At 41.3% G+C, this 21,822-nt stretch overlaps 2 protein-coding genes across 5 annotated transcripts in view; both read right to left on the bottom strand.

The window, feature by feature from the left end:
* Nucleotides 1–1,556, bottom strand: part of MMP28 (matrix metallopeptidase 28) — a 17,981-nt gene extending 16,425 nt beyond the window's left edge. Inside the window, exons 1-2 of one of the 2 annotated variants that reach the window (XM_084493055.1) lie at nucleotides 1,421–1,556; nucleotides 1,114–1,252 (exon numbers count right to left, since the gene is read on the bottom strand). In XM_084493055.1, coding sequence (XP_084349181.1) covers nucleotides 1,114–1,252; nucleotides 1,421–1,521 — 240 coding nt within the window. In that variant the 5' untranslated portion in view covers nucleotides 1,522–1,556. Of the gene's footprint in view, nucleotides 1–1,113; nucleotides 1,305–1,420 lie in introns of those variants that run through there. The other variant, XM_084493056.1, reaches the window with a different exon arrangement.
* Nucleotides 1,498–21,822, bottom strand: TAF15 (TATA-box binding protein associated factor 15). Of its 3 annotated transcripts, none has more exons than XM_084493061.1 (16): nucleotides 21,723–21,822; nucleotides 19,142–19,178; nucleotides 17,981–18,029; nucleotides 17,685–17,775; nucleotides 17,489–17,606; nucleotides 14,866–15,149; nucleotides 13,905–14,019; nucleotides 7,319–7,353; nucleotides 6,692–6,724; nucleotides 6,019–6,128; nucleotides 5,340–5,469; nucleotides 4,005–4,094; nucleotides 2,553–2,637; nucleotides 2,381–2,466; nucleotides 2,163–2,265; nucleotides 1,498–1,871 (listed from the first exon to the last, which is right to left on the bottom strand). In XM_084493061.1, the coding sequence occupies exons 1-16, from the start codon at nucleotides 21,730–21,732 to the stop codon at nucleotides 1,832–1,834; spliced, it is 1,416 nt and encodes a 471-aa protein (XP_084349187.1). In that variant the 5' UTR covers nucleotides 21,733–21,822; the 3' UTR covers nucleotides 1,498–1,831. The 3 variants fall into 3 exon arrangements, with proteins under 3 accessions (XP_084349187.1, XP_084349186.1, XP_084349185.1); XM_084493060.1 differs by lacking the exon at nucleotides 21,723–21,822 and adding an exon at nucleotides 19,307–19,363 and having other exon boundaries at nucleotides 19,142–19,179; XM_084493059.1 differs by lacking the exons at nucleotides 7,319–7,353; nucleotides 21,723–21,822 and adding an exon at nucleotides 19,307–19,455 and having other exon boundaries at nucleotides 19,142–19,179.

Genomic DNA, 21,822 nt, shown 5'->3' with positions numbered 1-21,822 from the left:
GACTTGCAAGTTTTCTGTAAAACAAAACAGCTGGTGAAGAAGTTATTTTCACGGTCTTAAAAAGCATGCAAGAACACAGGTTGCCTTGCCCCAGTACAGAAGAGATCCTAAACAAACACCCTGCAGCATCACTGCCAGGCTGGGAAAGCTGTGAAGGTGGTGACAGCTCCAGCAGTCCCAGGGCTTACTTGAATACTGGTCTACTTGGTAATCCAGCCAGGGAGTGACTGTTTAAAGGCGTAAGTGCTCTTAGCCTGGGGGAGAAACAAGCTTGGGGGCTGAGAAGGTCCTAGAAGGAGCTAGAACTGTTGCCCCCAGTATTAAAAGCAGCAGCTTTTCCAACCACATCACTTTCCCCAGAGGGGCACAGGTGACAGCCACAATGTCACTAGGACACAGGTGTCTTAAAACTCTGCTGTATTAAGAACCAGCTGGCTGGAGCTTGTGATGAATGCCTCTGCTGACCAGACCCCTGCTTTCCAGGATAAACCTTAAAAAGGCTCAGCATGGTTATTACAGCTACAGCCAGGGGTAATGGCTGATTTGAGCTGTTACCATGACCATGAATGCACCCCCGAGCTGGGGAGCTGGGTTACAGATGTTAACACAAGCTATTTTTCTTCATTTCTTTGTAAGCTTTGAAAAACGTGGTCAGGGGGGCATGGAAATTGTGCAGCTGTATGCCCAATTACCTAGATTACGACTACACCCCCTCCCTGAAAACTTGCTTTTGTAGTATTTTGCACGCAGGAATTTTGCACGACCAGATTTTCGCTCTCAACAAATTGCTTGTGCTGAAAAGGCAGCGCTGGGCACAAGCTGACCGTGGCAGCTTCTCACTGACTCCCACCACACCAACACACTTCCACAGCGTGTGCAGTGACCTGGAACGAGGAGGAATGAGAATCGTTGCCTCTTCAAACCTTGGCTTCAGTGCTGAATCCCAAATGCTTGCAATGTGTCTACCTGGACCTCGCCCACATCTTTCCTCTGAGATGAAACTGCTGCACACAACTCGTTTGCTATCACCCACACATCAAAAGCAGCAATTAAAAGGTAATTTGTTACGTATCGCTGTACCTTTTTTTTTTTTTTTTTTTGAAGCCATCCCACCTTGTTTGAGGAGTTACTGCCTGGACACGCTGAGCTCCTGGCAGCACGAGAGCACACTGCCATCTGCCTGCTCCTTAAGAAGGCTGCAGGGCACATCACAGCACACGTCGCAGAAGTGCAGGCAACACGGGACTTCAGCCTCAGAAGGAAATGAGAAAGGAGAAGTGGACAAGTCTGTAAGTCTGGGATAGAGGGCATGGATAGCAGGTAGGCTTGCCGCTGACTTAACTGCAGATTTTTGCCAACAGCACAAAGCTCAGGTCAAAGAAGCAGTGGCATTTCAAATAAGTCCCTATTTACTACTTACATGTATGTCAGGACCACAGGAAGGCAGGGAATTTGCAAAGAAGCACATGCAACTGAAGTAACTGGGAAACGGTAAGATTTCACAAATAAAACAGTCAGCATTTATTGTTGTATTACAAAACACTTCATATTTTGGCAATATTTTACAGTTTATCCTTTTCCTTCTTAGGGCCTGTTGAAGAGGTATGGGGGGAAAAAAGAAAAGAGGAGAAGGTTGAAATCAAGATTAAATTTTAATGTCTCACTTAAAAAAAAATCCTCCCAGACTGCCCCAGTCCCTCCCACCAAAATAAAAATCTAGTTTCACTCAGTTCCACTATCCGAAGAGGCCATGGGTGAAGCGGCAGGCAAAACTCTGGCAATTTCACTATCCAACGGGTCAAGAAGACAAACAAAACATTCACAGTGGTCTTCAGTATGGTCTGTTGCGTTGATCATTTCTGAAATCATTTCTGAAAGGGAAAGAAAAAGTTGCAAGGACATAACAAATAGTCCTTTCAGTCAAACATCTCCACACCTATTGCTGTGTACTCTGTTGTTTTTACATAGCTTTATCCAACAGCGCTCACAAAACACACTCAGTAGGCAAACTGACTTATTTTGTCCCAAAGCTCCTATCTGTAGTTAATATTTTCATAGCACAGCTGTGCATGCACACACAAACAATGCTCTTCTCCCTCAGTCCATATCACTTCTGCAGTCCACATGCTGCACAACCAAGCAAGGGCAAAGAGGCTGCTTACCTTCCTCCCATTTTACCACCATAGCCTCCTCCCCGATCACCGCCTCTGCCACCACGTCCTCGATACCCTCTTTCTCCTCCATAGCCACCTCTCCCACGAAAATCTGGAGGAAAATGCAAATCAGCACATCAGTCAGGTTTCCCAAAAAGCTGAAGAAGTCATTAACAATTTTAATACTACAGAAGAGATGCAGCAGTTTTAACTGATTTTCCACACACCTCCTGATGGACGTGAATCTTCTGGTCTGGGCTCACCACACTGGTTGCAGGAGTTCCTGCGAGCGAAGTTCATGTTACCACAGCCCCTAGAAAAGACAAGGATTTCCCAGACTTAGCTGCTAAGAAACTCAGAGGGCATGAAACACCACTGCCCAATTAAAATGACACTTACGGGTTAGGACAAACCCAATCACCATTTTTGGGTTCCCCACTTCTACCCTGGAAGCCCCCACCTCTTCCATATCCACCTCGTGAACCTGTAGACAAAATTATAATCAGAATAAAAGAGGGGAAGTGCCTACGACCTATACATGAGAAAAATCTTTTAAGGATTGCCCCTGGCTTCAGAACTCAAGTGACAGACAGACTTCCCACGTGGAAGAAAGAGTAAGTGATTAAGGTAAACAGCAGAAGATCGCCTACTAGGCGAGCCACACTAGGAACTCTGAAAGGACAGAGAGCGGGGCCAACAGCAAAAAATTGTACCACTGGAGAATTCAGCCTTCAAAAATTACTTTTTAAATCCTTCACTGACAAGTAGATACCATTTAGCTAGAAGGCTTGGGGAAAAGAACAACAGAAGTTTCAGCCACTGCCAAACCTCAATGGCATTTGATATCCCGAGGTTAATGTTAATGCATAGCTGAGGTACACAAGCTTACATGGACAGACTTAGAATTTAGGCTGATGAGGAAAAATAAGAAGCAAGAGTAGCACATGGTGGCCAGAAGAAGACCACAAAAATCTGCTCCACTACATACTTCTTATAAATTCTTTTTCATCAATAAAAGGAAACTTGATCAGCTTGAATTGCCAGGGGATAAATATAAAACCACCATGTGCATTAATAAAATGTCATAAAGATTTAACAATGTATGATATCAATCACAGATGGCCTGATTTAGTCACAGAACAAAAACTTAAGAAAACAACCACCCGGATTAATGCCAGCATGCATCGAACACAACCCCAGAGACAATACAGTTCTTGCTTTCTGTATCAAAAAGACCAAGAACTTTTATACCAACTAAATTTCTTGAAGATTTTTTTTTTTTTAAAATCAGCCTACAGAACTGTCTGATTTAAAACTAAAATGTGTTGACAGCTGCCACACAAAACACGCTTCCTGTGAAATGGTAATTTATATCCAGCAGGCTACTGATAAAACTGGATTATGTAGAGAATCAGGGAAATTAATGTCTATTTAATTAAAGGAGTCAGACCTCCAACTGCTGCTCTAAGTCAGGAACAGCTGAATAATTTAACCTGCTTAATACCATCTGCAAGCATCAGAGTATCTCAAGACTTTGCTGTTCAAAGCAAACATTCACTGCTAATTCACAGCTGTCTCTGTAGAACCTGTACAGCCTCAAAGTCATTGTCATCTCTTTGTAATAAATGCTGAGCCATGATCTGGAGACTTTTCAGTTCAGAAGGAAAGCAGAGATTCCATGCTGTGCATAAAAGATTACAGATCTCACTTAAGTTGGTTCAACTCTTATTGCCAGAATCCCAAAGGCCCATACACTGACAAATCACTGCTACAAACTTATTTTTTTATAAACCATTACCAGTTAAAAAGCATCTCATTTCATAGAAAGGATTCTACAGATTTAAGTCTCACCTCGACGTCCACCACCTCCACCTCCCCTCATGAATTCAGGTCTTCTGGTTGCAAAAGAAACCTTGATAACATTGCCATTGAATTCTTTTCCTGTAGAAAGACAAAGTGAGAGTAAGATCAAATGAGCTCCCGACAACATAGCAACTAGTTCAAAAGAACAGAAGTGTTTTGCACATGCAGATTGAATTAAAACCTTTTAAGACACAGGGAGTCTGGAGTCATCTCTTACTGTTGAATGCACTGGTCCAAATGTGAGATGACAAACACTAGGGTACTTAATAGCTTTTCCATAAATCAAAAGATATTTCTTTTGATTAAAATACAGTCTGCAATTTGTAATTTAACTAGATACATAAGAATATTTTTGCTATTGTCATGGGCAGGTGCATTACAAGTCCACTTCTTTCCCCAGGTAGGGCAACAAGGCTTTTGTACAATTCAATACCCAGCACAGAAATGAAATACTCCCAAGTAAGGGAAAGACCTGACTTCTTTCAATATAAGGTCTCGGTTCTTCATAGATGCAAGGTTTATTACAAAGCAAGTAGAGCTGAATGAATATCTAATATAGTTATATTTGATCTATCCCCCAAAACAAAAAATGAACTCTATTTTATTAGCAAAATAGCACGCCATGCCAGACTTTTACATATTATCATTTAAGACTAAAATGGACTATGCACTTTTGTTGCTGCCCATTGTTATTAAAATTCTGTGAACACACAAAGGTCACTGGAACAGGCACTTCTTTTTTTTTTCTTTTTCAAGCTTACTACCACAAAAAAAAAAAACTATCTTTGCAATTTCTGCATCAGGACTGATGAGTTTTATATTAATGTATTTCTGCAATCTGCTATCTTCCTCTATTGAACATATAATTAAAAAAAAATATTCTCCACTGCGTGTATACAAAGCACTTGGCTCAAGATTGTTGTAATCCTTGCCAAAATTTGAAAATGCTACCACATCACTAATAATATCAATACTAACACCATAGGAAATCCATTCAGCTGTTAGTTACAGATTACAGCTCTATAGGACTGAACAAGAAGTTACGCTCTCCTGAACGACATGAACACCAACTCATGCTTTGTGCAGGGATGACTGAGGTGTAGCAGCAAATCTAAAGTGTTTCTTTACACATTTTTGGTCTGAACCCACAACTGCTTTGCCACTGAATAAAAGAGAAATCCAGCACACACAAAACACCATGAAATTACAGTTTTCCCTAGGAAAACAAAACGTAGCATACTGTCCCCTGTGAGGTTATTGATTTGTTTTCTCCACTGCTTGTTAGATTCATGAATCACAAAAAGCACAACTCATCTCACTCACCGTCAAACCAGTCAATTGCTGCTTTAGCAGAAGGAGGGTCATCAAAAGACACCGTTGCTTCTCCCTTCGGTTTGCCGGTATCCTTATCTGTATAAAGATTTATCATGGGTTTGCCAGTCTTTTTGTTGGTCTGAAAAGAAAGGTCGTATATTTGGCAAAGGAGAAATACTGGTAAAGTCAGTTCAGAGCATAAACTGTAATGGGTAACTCTCATTAGACAGAATATCCTCCTGGAGCTAGCTTTGAGAACCAAATGCTTTTGACCGAGGGATACTGACTGACTGTTCTCCATGAAATAATGATGGGCCCAGTTTTTACAAAAATTGAGGTCAAGTGCAGGAAGCCCTCATTTAGAACTGCAGAAACAGAAGGAAGAGCCATAGGCTGAAGCATACTCGCTGAAGGAGCAGGATGGCATAATGGATAGGGTGTTAAGGGTTATAAAGACTGAAAAACTGAAAGAGACATGAAGCAATCTAAATGTCACTAAGTAAGCTGGCAGCACCAGCAGCTTTTTTCAAATGAGCTGTCATCTGGGAACCCAGATAAAGACATTATTTTATTCATAACTCCCGGGGAGTCAGAGCAAGCATCTGCCTCAAATGATACCAGTACATCTCCAATACACTAGCTCCACGAGCCCTCTTCCTCCTTACTAATGATTTCCCATTTCACATACCTTTATAATACCTATTTGTTTGAAATAGTCTGCCACTTGGTCTGTTGAAACATCTTCTCCGAGTCCTTGCACGAAGATAGTGTTGTTGTCAGAGTTGTCAGACTCTGTATCTATCAAAAAATAAGCTACATTTACCATACACCTTTAACATTTTAAGCTTAGATCCACACCACCCAGTAATGGACCATTAAATCCCAAAGACAACTTGTGTGAGATAAAAGATGAGCAGAAAGCATGATTCTAAGGTTAATGTCAAACTCCAAAAAGGCCTGCACAGCACCCTCAGGTGCTGCAGTACATCAGCCCAAATATGTTCAACAGCTGAGCAGCTGTTTGCCACCCACCCAGCTTGTCCATGCAGCTGGGACATCCGAACCCACCAGGGAAGCGTATGCTTTCAATAATAAAGTTTAGCAGAAATGTTACAGCAGCAAAAAGCATTTGTTTGGCTCAACCCAATTCAAAGTTCAGCAGCAAATCCCTACTTGCTGCAACAAAAAACATCCACAGATTCACATGCGCTGTAAGAAAAGGAATCTATTTTAAGACAAGCTTTAGCTAAATTGTTTTTCAACCATGGGAATCACAGCCCCATCCATGTCTCTAGACATACATTTTAAAAGCAATGACCTAAGAGCAAAAATCCACTCACAGCCACTGCTTGCTTTCTTACCAGCATCTGATCTCTGTCCATAATCCCTCTGACCTATGAAACGGGTTAAAACAAAAAAAGGAAAAAAAAGAAAGACTATTTTTAGCAAAACATTTTCAAGTGACTCTTTTTAAAGACAAGAAAATATTTCAAGTATGTATGCAATGCATCTAAGATCTAAAACATTAACCAGAGATTTAGAGAATATTAAGATTAAAACGTTCAACAGAGGGTGTCTGTAGGACGTTACTGTGTTCTTTAACTTGCAGCATGTAGCAGTTGCCACACTGATGCTATGCTGGTGTTATCTTGCAAATGCTGGTTATCAGACCACCAAGCAGTTTACCAAGGTGTTTTTTCCCCCTCTAGGACCTTTCTAAGAAGCATTTGTTACGACAACAACAACAAAATAAAATGAAAAAAAGGAAAAAAAAAATCCGGTGAACATCACCGCCTCCACAAATTCTTTCATGCAATTGGACAAAGTAGAAATCCACCTTACTGCTAAAGGTTTGGCTATTAAAACTCATGAACACACCAGCCTCACCAAAACTCTACAATGCTTCTACGAGATAGTAACAAGATATTGGTGGCTTTTAGATTTATAAAGAATTTCCACTGAAACATTTTTGGATACTCGGCACTTACCACCATAATTTTTGAAGCCACCACGGTCACCACCACTGCAGAGGAAAAATTGAAGAAATGATTTCTTCCTTAAGTCTCTAAGCGCTGAGCCCAAGGCTCAAACTACAGTTAACTGATCACAAGTTGAGAGTTACTCTCTAGCTGCTAAAGCACCCTCCCTGTGTTCTCCTCACTAATCATTCACGTTCAAGGATTAAAATACACGAAAGAGAATAATCTCACAGGGTGCTGCACTGGAGAAGTGTCCTTACGAGTCATTTAAACTAGCCCACACAGGTATCTTTGTTTCAATACTTCCTCCCATCCCCTAAACCAAAATGACTGCTATTAAGAACTGGGTTTAAAAGGGAATCGTTATTTTCATGAATGTTAATGGGCTTTAATTGTAGGTGTAATTGCTGCTCTGGAATAATTAGTACTTTATACTTTCCTAGAAATGAGAAGAGTTAAAGTTAATTAACCTCCATCGTTAGGCATTTATGTAATGGGGGCAAATCAGCAGCATCCACCATTCTCTGAGAAAGGGTCTGGGGGGAGCTGCTGCACGATTAGCCCATTACAGAGGTGTGTGCATGTGAGCTTCAAAAGCAGAGGCCGTCAAGTTTTAATTCATTCATTCTGCAACCTGCGGCACAAAACGCAGACCAAGTTAAGAGATTAGACACATCAATTTTCAAAGGTTAGGAGGGGGAGCTGGAACAGGATGTTACGCCTCCAATTATGTGCATGAAAATAAACCCTCGCTCTTTAAAATGTAAATATTTGTGCAGGTAGGAACTTTCACAACAGCGATTTTAATTGCATCCGTGCTATGAATACAATGCAATCGATAGTCAAAGCCTTCAGGAAAAATACAACCACTGGATTTTTTTGGAAAGTCAATAAGCAAGTGTCACAAAGACTGCCTCGCACAGCTGCCTGCCCTCCCCTGTGTGGAAGACACAGCTGCCAGCCAAAAATTGGGCAGGTTCACCTGCCACCAGGCCTGGCAACATTCAAGCTTTCATGCTCAGACACTACAATAAAGCCAGCCCAAGCTCAAACCCCGAGGCAGAGGGCTGTCTCCAAGCCCCAGGAATTTTGTTCTGGAAGTAACGCACGGGTATGAGCAGCATCTCCAGCAAGGAGCTTGACAGCTAGAAGTTGCTCCAGGTTTTAATTCCATCTGCCAGCTCTTGGGGGTCCTGACACAAGACACGGGTATCCCAGCAAAAGGCAATGAAATAAAACTGAATTTCTGCTGCCAATTTGTAATTTATACTCCACGGAAAAAATCTAAATGCTAAATTGTCTTGTTGTTTACTCATAAGCAATTACTTTCTGCTCATTAAAGAGGTAAAGTGAATGAATTGTAGATGCAGCATCAGAGCTGGTCTTTATTCAAGGCTGGCTGTTTTCAAGGACAAATGATAAAACCATCCTGGTGATCACACAAAAAACCCTGTAAATATCTTTCTGCCACCTCCAGTTCAGTTCAGTTAAAGAAAATGTCATTATAACCCAACAATTTTCAGTGAGACACCTGCTTTTCTAAAATTTTAACACAGAAATAAGACACAACAGTCATACGTCAACCATAGAAACGATATCAAAGCTTTCAAGCCCTTGATTATGGTCCCATTTCACTAGGACAGCATTATCCAGCACACGTATGTTTTGTTTTGAAAGTATACAGCAGCACAGACATCAATTTCAAAAACAAAACAAAACCCAACAATCTAAAAACATGGAGAAAGTCCATGACCAATACAGCCAAAATGTTACAGGGCGTGGGTATTTTACTTCAGATGCTGAGGTAAAACTTGTGCACTATGACTCAGAAGCGATGGAGCTGGATATATACAATGCATAGGCAGTCGTAGCCTAAAGCCTCATTTAACTTTGCAATATATATTCTGTGCCTTGGATTGCAAGTGTTAGTGCAATCCAATGCTTTTCAATTACTGTTTTTTAATTAAAGGCTGTAGAAATATGTTTTTGCCCACATGTGCTTCAGCACGTTATCTCCCGCTCAGTCTCCCACTGACCCAACCAAAATCTGCAGCCGTTCAGCTGCAGATACCCTCACTGACGGGTGAGTGCCCTCCTCCACTTCGAAGTCCCTGCCCACGTGCACTTTATAACGAGCCTGCAGTGTGTTACACACATGGGAGTGCAGGGCAAAGCTTCCTAAGAGCCTCAGGAGGCGTGCAGACCTGCTGCAGGAACTGAAATCAAACAGATGAGCTGATAGGCAGCCTCGCATCTGCCCCTCTCTGAGACCTGAAGCGTAAGCCTCAGTGTCAGGAACCGAGCCACTTCCAGAAGATGTGGAACATTTAATTTCAGCATTTCACAGCCTCTTGCTTCATCAGTCTGGCACACAGATCAAACATATGACTGACCAGATGCAGTTTGGGGTTTCAGCACCCAACGTTAGGATCACGAACAAGTTGCTAAGACTCAGCAAGACCACCACCAAAGGTAAAACAGAAGAGAACTGGAGCAGCCAGAGAGCGTACGTGACACCATTCACGGTGGTAAAACTTACTGCTATGAAAAATATTATCAGCTGCTCTTCCATACTTGGTCACACATCTAAACATCATCTACTTGAGTGTAAACGCAGTTCACCTGAACACTGCTTACCTCAGCTGGGAGCAATTCAAATTACAGGCTCGGTTACATGGAAAGCTCAACGCTACGCAGACAAATGATACACAGGAGAAGTGATCGGATATTGGCAGCAACACTAACAATTCAGGAACCAAATTTTCGCCTCTGACGTGTATCTATGCCTCATCAAGTGTGTGGGAGTTACATGTAAGGATGTGATTTTGCAAACAAGAAAGGAATGCTTACAGCACTCCTTGTGAAGTCATCGGCAGATGGCTTTTTCTGCTGCCCGTATTTATTGCCTCTGCTCATGTTTCCCCGAAGCCTATATGTGCTTGAGCTTAGCCTCTTACAAGTTAAACATTAATTTGAACACAAACCACCCCGTTGTAAAAACCTTGTGCGTTATGCTGGAGTTTCTTGATACCGCAGTAAGCTAACTCCCACTCGGAATGGCTAATATAGCAATTAAGCTGCGTAAGTAATTCCTGTTTATAGTGCAGATCTGGAAAAGAACAAAATCTGCGTTGAGCAAAGTTAGCCATACCCAAGGATGTGGTCATCAAAATTCTTTTCGAAACTGCACCAATGTAATTTCACTAACAAATTCATGAGCAAATTCAATGGCAAAGCTTCTCCCGTTTGGTCCAGACTCTAACAGAAGGGCGCTTGCGTGGGTACGGGTACTCGACTGGCTGAATGGCTCTTCTGAGGTGGGAGAGAACAGCCCTGCTTTGTATTGCTACTGGATTTCCCACTTGCATGCTTAATCAAAACGATTCAGTCCCATAACCACAATTAGCAATTAATTCCTCATTTTTTAGATGAGGACTAAGAAGAAGAAGAAGAAAAAGACTTGCTCTGCAAGGGAACAACCTGGTGTAACCGCTTTCTAACCCTAACAACTCAAAGAGGAGCCCTCTTCTATTATGGGTTAAAGAAAATGATTTTGTTTCTTAGCCAAAAATATGACTTTTTGAGATCATCAATTTTCAAAGCTTCAAAATGAAAGGGCAGAAAAATCGAGTACTAGATTCCCAAAAGATGTAATTTAAGATCATTCAAAAAATCTGAAGAATTCTTTTGAAACCCCCAGTTACTAAGATTAAAAAGTGAACAGCTGACATATGAAAATAATTATTCTCTATCATCCTATCAGCTAGGGAAACTGCAAAGCAATTTCTCAAGATATTCTTCTCAGTGCTGCATGACTTTGAACAGGCACAGAAGAAAAATGAGTGTGGAAAGCGTTCGCTACAGTGTGCATGCAGGTCATTCTAGTTTTCAGAATAATGATTCACACCTTAACTTCACCAAATATATTTTAAAATATTTGATAAAGGGTACTCATAGAAACGTGAGCTCTCAATATTTAAAAATGCTAATTTGATTTTACCCCAAATCCTCCAGAATTTTTTGCACTGCCAGACTCTCTGAGAGGTACACAGGGTAAGCTTCTACAGGCCACTGGAGCTGGCAAGAATCCTGCGATAAAACAAATGTCCAACCAGTGGCCAAAGTCTCTGATTTCACTAGTGCAAGACAGCAACGTGCCAGCAACCAAAGGCCTGTGAACAGGATGCGTTCATTGCCCAGCACCACAGACTAAATTAGGCAATACAGCTGTGAGAACACCAGTGACTGGGTAATGCTTACTGATGAACAAGCTGCAGCAAGTTTCCCCTGCTTTTCATCACAAGGGAAGACAATTTTTATTGCTAGCTGGCACAAAAGAGATTCATCTGCTAAGATCTCAAATCAGTTATTAGTCTTTTTCATAAAGTCCGGGAACAAGAAATGAAAAAAATCGAAACCAAGCACTATATCATTTGAGAAGTCTGTTTAGGTGATTTAGAAATATTGATTTTGTGTGTTGACAGTACTCGTTTACACATTAGTTTCTAATCATTATAAAAATCAAAGCCTATTTTACTACAACAGTGCAAACATCTCTGTAGATGAGATTGTTAGATATTTCCTAATGGCTATGGAATTTCCACAATTTAAACATCAAAATACAGTCAAAGTAAAAAAATTTAAGTTATTGGAGTTAGAATTGACATTCCTACACAAGCTGTCCTTAGGAAAAAAAAAAAAAAAAAAAACCTGCCCTGAAACCCCACATTTTCACAGGACCAAGCACAATTTCTTACCCGATCTTAGCTTCCCCTTGACCACAGCTTGCTATATAATTTAACCTTTTACACTTTTCCAATAAGCATATGACTTACGTAAAATACATTTGTTAAAAGCAGAATCCCCAATTACAATTGTGCAAAAAGACTGAAAAAACACTGACAGTCCTTCAGTTTCATAAAAAAATTCAATGCAAATGGCATTAAAGACTGCGTCGTTTAACAGAAGCAGAAAGACTTCACAATAAATGTCTCTAATGTCTTCCCACTTCCATCGAGATCCCCCCATCTCTCCATTCACACCTTTACTCTTTTCCTTCTTTGGGCTTTCAAGTCCAGTGATGTACCATTATCCACATGGACGTGCGAACAAAAATTTTCTTTCATTTTGGAAAAATACGGTAAGAGGCTTTATTTTCACAGACATTAATTTATCTTATTTTCGTCTTGCACAGAGGTTTGTTTCAAAGCGATCAAGCCTACCAAACGTTTTTTGAAGCTCACATTTATTTCTCCTATTGGAAAGGGCATAGGGATATGAAAAGACCTCATCCATGGTTTAAAAACAAATGTTCAGGTTTAACTGTAAATGAACTTGGAAATTATTTAGCTAGTTAAGTTTACATTAATCTTAAAATTTGCTGTGTTTTTATATAAGTAACTGCTACCATGTCTAATTAAAAGAGGTAATGGTCCACCTACGTAATCCAAATAGCAAACCATGAAGTACCATCTGGGACAACCTTAGGAGAAGGCAAACTTTACTTTAAAAAATACTTATTTTTAAACCACATTTAATGTAGTCTTAACACGCTGTTGGATTACTTTATTTTAATTAGATCAGCTCACATGAATGGCACTGTATACTTAATGTTCTTTGTTTGGAGTTTATGCAATAACCCAGAGTTGTGCAGTCTGCTAAAGGGAAAGTGATGTTGGCAAGCAACGCTGCAAAGCTCACTGGAAGCCTCAACATTCTTCCTTTGTATGAATGAACACTCTGCATCCCACAGCCATAACACGGAGGTACATAATTAACTGTCACAATTGGCTACATTTTAAGAAATAGCCATGTAATTTGTCCTAATTCAATAGGATTAAAACAAAGGTTCCAATCTCTAAGACCTATGAGTGAAAGAAGTCTACAAGCACAAAATTTAGTATGTGCGTAAATCTTCTTTACAGGGCAGGGCCTAGGTCAATGGCAGACGGGGAAACAGTAATGTAAGCACTAAAAATTCACCTAAAATAAATGGGTTTATACTGACAGCTAAACCAATAAAAAAAGCTATGTTTTAATTAAAGTTTAGAACTGAAAAAAAAAAAAAGTAAAGAAAAAGCAATGTTACTAGAGTAAATCAAAAGATAAACTTTTGATTAAAAAAAATATTTAGGAAGCAGAAAGATAATTGTCTAACCTTACTGTAATGATTTGTCAACATAAAGTCAAAATACCTCCCTGCCGAAAGGTTAGCTGCTTTAGCTATGAATTTTATAAAACTGTCTCAAACCCTGTCTGCTGGTTTTCTCAATATTAAAAAAAAGAATATCATAGGTTTTAAATATCCTATTTCAAGTGATGGGTTCTGGCAGTTCTTTTATTGCAACTGATGTAATATAATATATAGCTATGTGTCATAAAAATCAAATACTTTGGTCTCAATCTGTCTGAATGTAAATGCTTTTCTTGGGCAAAATGCATTTCTGCACAGTGCAGGAAGGCTTAGCTTTAGAAACCAACTACCTTCCATTTTTGGAAATCTAAATCAAGTTAGGAATAATAATAAAATTTAAAAACAGCTAAATAATAAGATAGAAGGGTAAAGAACTGCAGGCACTGAAATGAGATTACTTACCTATATCCAGACATATGACCTCTTCCATCCATGTCATAGCCCCCTCTACCTCCTCCCTGTGACCCGCCATATCCTCTATTATCTTCTCCATACCTACTCTTTTCACGACGATCATCTGAAGGGGAAAAAAAAAAAAAAAAAAAAAGACAAAATGTGAGTAAATGGCAGTGCAAATGGCAGCCCTACAAAATTCCTGCTCTACAATTTGTTTTCCTTAAGTCTGACACTTTCTAGATATAAATGGCAATTTCTAAATATCCCACTTCCATTATCTACTCCAGGGAGTAATGGAGCAAAGTCTGATTTTGCTCCAGTTACGTTCCTTGGCTTCCAGCACCACACATTATCTCACAAAGCAAACACTGTCTATTTTAATTTTAACGTAACTACTACATTTTCCAAATTTTTAACACATATTGTCTAAAATATACTTTTCATTATACTTCCACTTCGCCTTCCTAGTTTGCAAAAGAAACCACTGAAGGCAGAACAAGGATGAGTGTGGGCCCAGCTGCTTGTGTCAAGATTTTGCAGAAAAAGGTCAGTCTTACAATTCTCATTTCTGTCTATCTCAGAATTCACCAACACAGCATAAAGCTGGAATGTGAGGTAGAAAAGCTTGTCATGACTGATCAAGATATGTCATCTTCAAACAAGAAAAAGGTGCAAAATAACTTACAAGAAAATTTCACCTAGAGCTTTAGAACTCAAGAGACATGAACTCTGCAAGGATGCCTCCAACAAATGCAACCGCAACACTTTCAGGGCCCCAGAAGCTTTTCATCTCCACATAACTTTTTCAAAGTCTTAACAAACAGAGCATTCCCCAAGAATACCAACATGGAAAAAAGAGCTTTTCACTATTAATCAAGTTATCAGATGTATTTTCTTCCGCAGACAATTTCACAGTGTTTCTGTTCAATTTTACTAGCCAATATTGAATTCAACCTCTGAATTTTACCTTGGCTGTTGTGGCTATAGCTTCCCTTCTGAGACTGGTAGGATTGCTGGGAGTGGCCATATGAGCTTTGGTGCTGGTTATAGCCTGACTTTTGGTCATATGAGCTCTGGTGGCCATACCCCGACTGCTGGTCGTATGAGCCCTGGTGGCCATAGCCCGACTGCTGGTCGTATGAGCTTGACTGCTGGTCATAAGAGTCTTGGTTTTGTCCATAGCTTGACTGCTGGTCATAAGAGCTTTGGTGCTGACCATAGTTTGACTTTTGTTCATAAGAGCCTCTTCCACTTAAAATAAACAGAATGTGTATTAATAGCTAAATGTTCACAGAATAGAGAGCAAAGTAACGGCTGAAAACACATAACATTGCTAAAAAATTCCTAGTCACAGTTACCTTCCAAGTCATTACTGGCATATTGAAATGGAAATACTGTACATTTCACCTCTGTTGGGACGTACCTGGCTTCCAGTAAAACCAAGAGAGAAAAGTGTGTATTACTATCACTTTCAAGACGTCCTCAATCTCTACTGCACGTGAAACTTAACAGCAGTGCTCCCTTTACATGTCCCAGTATAAGGTTGGCTCCCCAGTAGCGTGACAATAGCTGATGCAAAGCCCATGACCCACAGAACACCAAATCCTCTCCTACAGAGCAGTAAGAAAGACACAGGCTGCTCACGCTGTATTGTGCAGTTGGTACTTCCAGCCTACAAAAAGCCCTCAGAACTTTGCATTACTGAACTGCACCCTATCTTCTGGTGTTCTACCATTTTGCCAAGAACTTATTCTAACTGTAGTGATGTCCTCTAACAAACTTGCAGTTCTTCCCATTTTAGCGCCATCTGTACATATTATCCCACCAGCTTTTACCAGAAACATTGACCTCTTGGATATTATAACTCAACATGCCTCGAAGTTCTAAGAGGGAGTCATCAATAACTCTTCTCTGACTATGTTATTTAATCAATTTTACAGCAACCACAAGAAAACCTCACCTACACCGCATGTCCCTAGGCTACTTCCTAATTCAGCATGCAAGGTAGAAGCAAAAGTATTTTGAAAAACTAGATATGCAAGACAATTATTGTTCCAGTTAGGTTACACTGTCATAGCAATAGATTGCATAAATTTATGAGAAATAAATTGTATCCAGGAAACACTGACTGTTACTCATCTTTCTGTTTTCCCCCAGGTTTAACTGTATTACCTTTCCAGTAACTGAAATTAATCACTGACCTGTCACCCTTTCTTCTCTTCCTCCTCCCTTCTCTCACCTTTTTTCAAAAAATGAAGCACCACATTTGTCATTCTCAAGTCTTTAGCAATCTTATCTGCTCCCCAAAATGCCTCAGAAAACCAACCAAACAAAAAGCTAAAAGCCTACAGGAAGTCTCCACCAGCTTTTCAAAGAACTCTAAGATGAAATCCATTCACACCAACCAATCTCAAACTATCCCATGTAACTAAATACTCGTGTAACCTGCTCTCTCCCAGTTCTAGCCTAGATCTTACCTTCAACGTCACTAATCCCAGTAACAAAGAGATTGCTAAAACTTTGCTTATATCTTAATTTCAAAAAAAGACAGATCTACTTTAGCTTTTTCACCATCACCAACAACAGAAGCCATCACTGAGAGCCTCCACTGTTTGCAGTTTTTCCTTCCTCCCTTCCCTCAGGAAGTGAGAGCTATGATTTTGTGATCATCCTCTCCAAAGCTATCATTTTTACCATCCCAGTTTCTCCTTATTTGTTACAACCATACATAAAACAGTTTCCCTCCAATTTCGATGTTAATTTTCCTGGTCAAAACCAACTGTTTTGGAGAATCTACGCCCTACTGCAGTGTTTTTCCACAGGATGTCTACAGAGCTAAAAACCACGTTATTGCCTAGTCTTGTGTATGTTTGTACAACTCTTAAAAATTCTCAGAAAACAAAGCAAAGATAACCAAAACTTAACCATGTACCTGCCTTCCTTTGAGATGTGCAAAGGACGCTCTACTCTGAGTGACATCACCTACTGTTCAGATTAAAATCGTGCTTGTTTATATTAAGATGTTTGGCAATAACAACTACAAAACCAGAAACCAAGTACTGGTTTGCTGAAGTCCGGATTGTTATATAAACCTTGCAAAACAAAGTAAGAATTTTTGGACCACGAACACAGGAATGAGCTTTAGTGCGTACAGTGTATTTTAATAGGCCACTTGAGCCTCATTAAAGAGCTACCGAAAGACGTAACCTTAGAGTGTAAACATGGAGCTTGCAAATTACACAATAAAGGTATTCTAGCACCAAGTGGCCTTTTAACTCATTATGGGAAGCTGGAATGTGTTTTCCAGGATATTTTCAGAGCTGTATTATTAATCCCACTGAAACTGATTTGAGTATATCATTTAAGAAATAAAATACATTTGTAATTGTGTAAAGTACTGAACTGAGTGCAGCAATCCCACTTCTGCTCATTATAAAGCTCTTAAAAGTGGGAATTTTCAGATGTTTGTTGGTTGTTCTGTTGTTTGCTTTTTATTTTAGCAACTGTAGCTGGAAACTTCTTATAGCTCTAGTTAGGAACGCACAACTATTAGACAGTAGTTTAAGCAAATATTGCTTAAGCTTCCTTACCCTCTGGACGACCCCTTCTGCTGTCCCTGACTGCTGTAAGACTGCTGGTTGTATGAGCTCTGATTCTGATTATCATAACCGGATTCATCATCATACCCCTGGGAATCTTGTCCATAACCTGAAAATCAAGGAAAAAAATTTTCAGCAAATATTCACCTTTTAATTACTGCCAATGAATGTAACAAGCTAGCCAAACCTGTTTGATTTTGTCCATAGTTCCCATGATAGTTTCCATAGTTCTGTCCATAGGAGGAATTGTCTCCACTCTGCCCATAACCAGAATATCCCTGTAATTTAAATAACGTATTCAAATAAGTGCAAATTCCACAGCAGGTAATTGCAGTTTTTCTTTGCTAGACACGACTGCAAACAACAAGCATAAACTGAGAACATTTCTTAGCAGCCGTGACATGGCCAGCCAGGAACAAATTTTTATTTTTTATTTTACTCAAACATCTGCTTTGAAGGACACAATGACTTTTCTCAACTTACCTGTGTTTGCCCGTAACTTTGACTGCCCTGATTGCCATAGGAGGAATAGCTGGAAGAGAAAAACACAGCTAGTAAGCTTTTACAGCACTGGAAAATAAAGGTATTTTGGGTGTTATTTTAAGTTTCTTTTCATTTTGAAAATAGGTGTTTCATCTGAGTCCTGCAGCTGTAGGCATATTAGAAAAGCATTCATATGGTTGCCACAGCTAATTGGCAGAGCTATAAGTGCTTATTTTAATTTCTGCTGTGTTTCAAGTGTAAATTTAAAGTCCTTGAAGGTTGGGCTTACTACAATTTGATAGGTTCTTACGAATCACAGAAAATTGTACCATACATACCCATGGCATTTTAAATTTTTCAGTACATTCTCATAAAGTTAATTTTATTTCAGTCAATTGCTGTCAATTTGGTGTTTGCTGGACAATTTGACATCACCACCATCAAAAACCGCATTAGCTTTCAATCATACTTACTCATTATTCTGCCACTTTAAGGTTTCATGAACTTACAGAAGAATCATGTGCTGAAACTCACATCAAACTCAGATATAAGCTCAAACTCACATACTGCCAGATGCACAGAACCCGATCACTTTCATCAGCACACTCAGCATTATCCATGAATCTCATGCTTCTGTAAGAACACTTCTCTTTTACTGATTAAAATACAACCTCACCCCAAAAATCTTACAGCTATTTTTAAATGGCTTTTAAATTACACTATTATGAACAGTTTTCAAAGGTTTTGTTTTTGTTTTTGTTTTTACAAAAAAAGTCCCTCTACTGGGCAAGTCAAATATTAATGTGGCCATCACCTTTATGCTTGTATAAACTTTGACTAATACCTCAGTGAGCAGCTTAAGGCAGACGTATGAAAATATTTCTCTATATCCATGACATTTCAAAAGTTCTTCTTATTAAAAGATAGCCTTCCATTTCAACCCTCCTTGTTTTCTTCCCTTCAGGAACATCACCTTTTCTCTATCTTATAAGGATTCTTAATAAAGGCCCAAGGCTACAAGCTTTCCACAACCGTTACTCTCAAAAACGTTATCAACAATGTATCACACTCCGAGATTCAAACACCTTGCTGGGAATCCTAAATTGCCATTATTTTGCACATTTAATTGCCAAGAGAAAGAAACAAACAAAAATACCATACCTCTGCTGGCCCCCGGACTGACTGTAACTTCCCGAATCTAGAAGAAGAAGAAGTAAGACATGTTGAGAACTTCCAATTGATACTTTATTCCTCTACTTAATATAAAAGGAAGAATTTTGGGGAGAGGAAGGAAGGTGTAGACACTAAACAACGCAGGTACTTTCCCAGCAGAATCTGAGAGCTGCTTCTTGCCAGCAGTCGAGACATCCCGATGGGGAGAAGGGGAGCACAGTGTGGGGAGGTACAGACGCTTTGAACTTCTCTCTGTGAAGCATCTGGATTCCATTTTCGTGGTGCATCCTCAGATTCAGGACTGCACAACCCCCTCTAATGGCTACTGAATACAGTCCCATCATCAAGGCTCAGAATGCAGCTGCTTCATTAATCAAGCAAAGCTAAGTAGGCCAGGCCCACCCCATTGAAGGCACCCTACAAAAGCTCTGCCTAGCACAGAGACAGAATTTGGAGATGACATTTCCCTTGCTGATAGCCCCAACCACGCAAGAATTAATTCAGTTACATACAGCTTGTCCAGACAGGTATTACGGAGGTTATTTCCAATTAATCTAAACATCAGATATCATGGAAATGGATTCTTGAAAGACAAACACACTGGAAGAATATGGATTTCAGAATACAATTTCAAGTAAGAAAAAAGAAAAATCACTGAAATTGATGTGAAGTATGGCATCTAACTTGTAAAAGCTATCAATGTCACAAAACCAAACACACAAACTAATACCTAAGCTGGAACTCAGTTCCTAAATATGCTGCTTGGTCTTTATTAATTTAGCTTACCACATTTTGTCTTGTTAATGGCAGAAAGACAGATTCCCTGGCTTCTGTAAAAATTCAAATTTCTGAGTACTAAGAGCTGTCTCACAGCACCAAGGGAAGCACCAAGCCCTACAGACTGTTTCCCCAGCTGGCCACACGTGCCAGGAGTGGGGCCGCAGCACCCGCATACTTTACTCCACCACCTTCAGGCCCTTTGGGTGCAGCTCTCCAGAGCGGGCTCCAGCACTTCATGGCCACGGCCTCCCAGCCACACGGCCTCTGCTGGCCTCGCTGCTCTGTGCAGGTGCCTCAAATCCTGACCTTTATGCTTGAAGTTTCCATCTTCTGGTCAAAACCCAGCACCGGGTTCTCTCTGCCAGTACTGTCAGTCTGGGAAACAGCCTCGGGATGCTCCTGGTCCTTCCGAATCACCCCAGGAAGCGGTACAAACATTGGGGTACCACAGTCTACGAACGGATACCAAGAACTCCTGGTTTTAGTCTTTCCCCTCTCTCCTTCCCTGTATCTAACCACTACACCTGGAATTGCCTAAAAAGCTGAAGCCGAGGGTGAATTCCAGTTTGGGATGAATGCCATAAGCCATACACAAACAGCTATAACCAGTCTGCAACCAAAGCACACACCAAATCACCCCAAACATGCTCAGTGCACCTCCCTCCCCTGCTCATAACCCCACTCCTGCCAGTGCCAACACACACGTGTACAGGACAGGTCAGAATTTTTTTGTTATTTCCATTTGAATGGTAACAAAGCTTCCCATTAAATAGGCTGCAGCATTTAAAAATGCCTCACTTAAAATTGATACGAAATTAATAGTGCTAATTAAAGCAAAGAACACGAGGGGTCGTCTCAGGAAGAATTCCCGAGGAAGGATGTAACTTCCTCCGAACTACAGCAGTGCAGTTCATCCCCTCAGCTTCTCCCTCACGAACTTGTGCCAAACCACAGCGTTTTGGAAGGAGACTGAAAGCCACCAGATAAGGAGCCTGTAAAATATGAATGCATAGAAGCGGAGGAATTTCCTCTATTTATGCATTTTTGTGCGTGCCAAGCAGCCTTTCTCAGAGTGCTCCCTGGCCTCCTGAGGGGTTCATTCTGGTGGGCTCTGGGGGCTCAGGAACCTCGCAGCAGCTCTGCAAACTGCATTTTTTTGCTGGAAAATGATGGATCTGGGGGCATTTTCCTTGAAAGCAGCCAAAGTTCAGAGAGAAAGGTCCTGGGAAGGAGGGGGGGGCACGGCAGAACCCACCTCACACAGCCTGGAGCCACATCCTAATTAAAACACGGTAATTGATTGGGGGGGGGTTCAAAATTGGGGGGGGGGGGGCAGGCCCAGAGGGGGGCTGGAAACCACCCACCCCTCGCTCCCCCGCCCCCGGCGGAAAGGGGGCGTGGCCCCGCAGAGCCCCGCCTCCATTCTGAAAAGGGGTGTGGCCATTCCGTGCCCCGCCCTATGAGAAAAGGAGGCGTGTCCCTACAGCCCCCGCCCCATGAAGTGGGCGTGACCATCCCATAAAGGGGGCGTGACCGAGACCGTCTCCAGACGAGTGGGCGTGGCCTACGCGAACGGGCGTGGCCTCCACGAGGGGGGCGTGGCCTCCACCAAGGGGGGCGTGGCCTCCGGACGCCATCAGGGGGGCGTGGCCCCTCCCGCATCCCCCCCTCCCCCCTCACCCCCCCCCCACCCCGCGGCGCCCTCTCCCCCCTCCTCTTTTTCTCCCCCCTCCCTCCCTCCCGGGAGGCGCAGGCCCCGCCCCCTCCGCGCGCGCCCCGCGGCACCCACCCGAGGCCATGGCGGCGGCGGCGGCGGCGGCGGCGGCGGCGGCGGGGGGGGGGCAGTGACCGAGCGCCGCGCCGGCCGCGCGCGCACTGAGGCCCCCGCA

The sequence above is a fragment of the Aythya ferina genome (assembly GCF_964211825.1).
Source record: "Aythya ferina genome assembly, chromosome: 19".
Lineage (NCBI taxonomy): Eukaryota > Metazoa > Chordata > Aves > Anseriformes > Anatidae > Aythya > Aythya ferina.
Note: the sequence above shows the minus strand (reverse complement) of the source record. Positions and strands in the feature narration are given on the sequence as shown.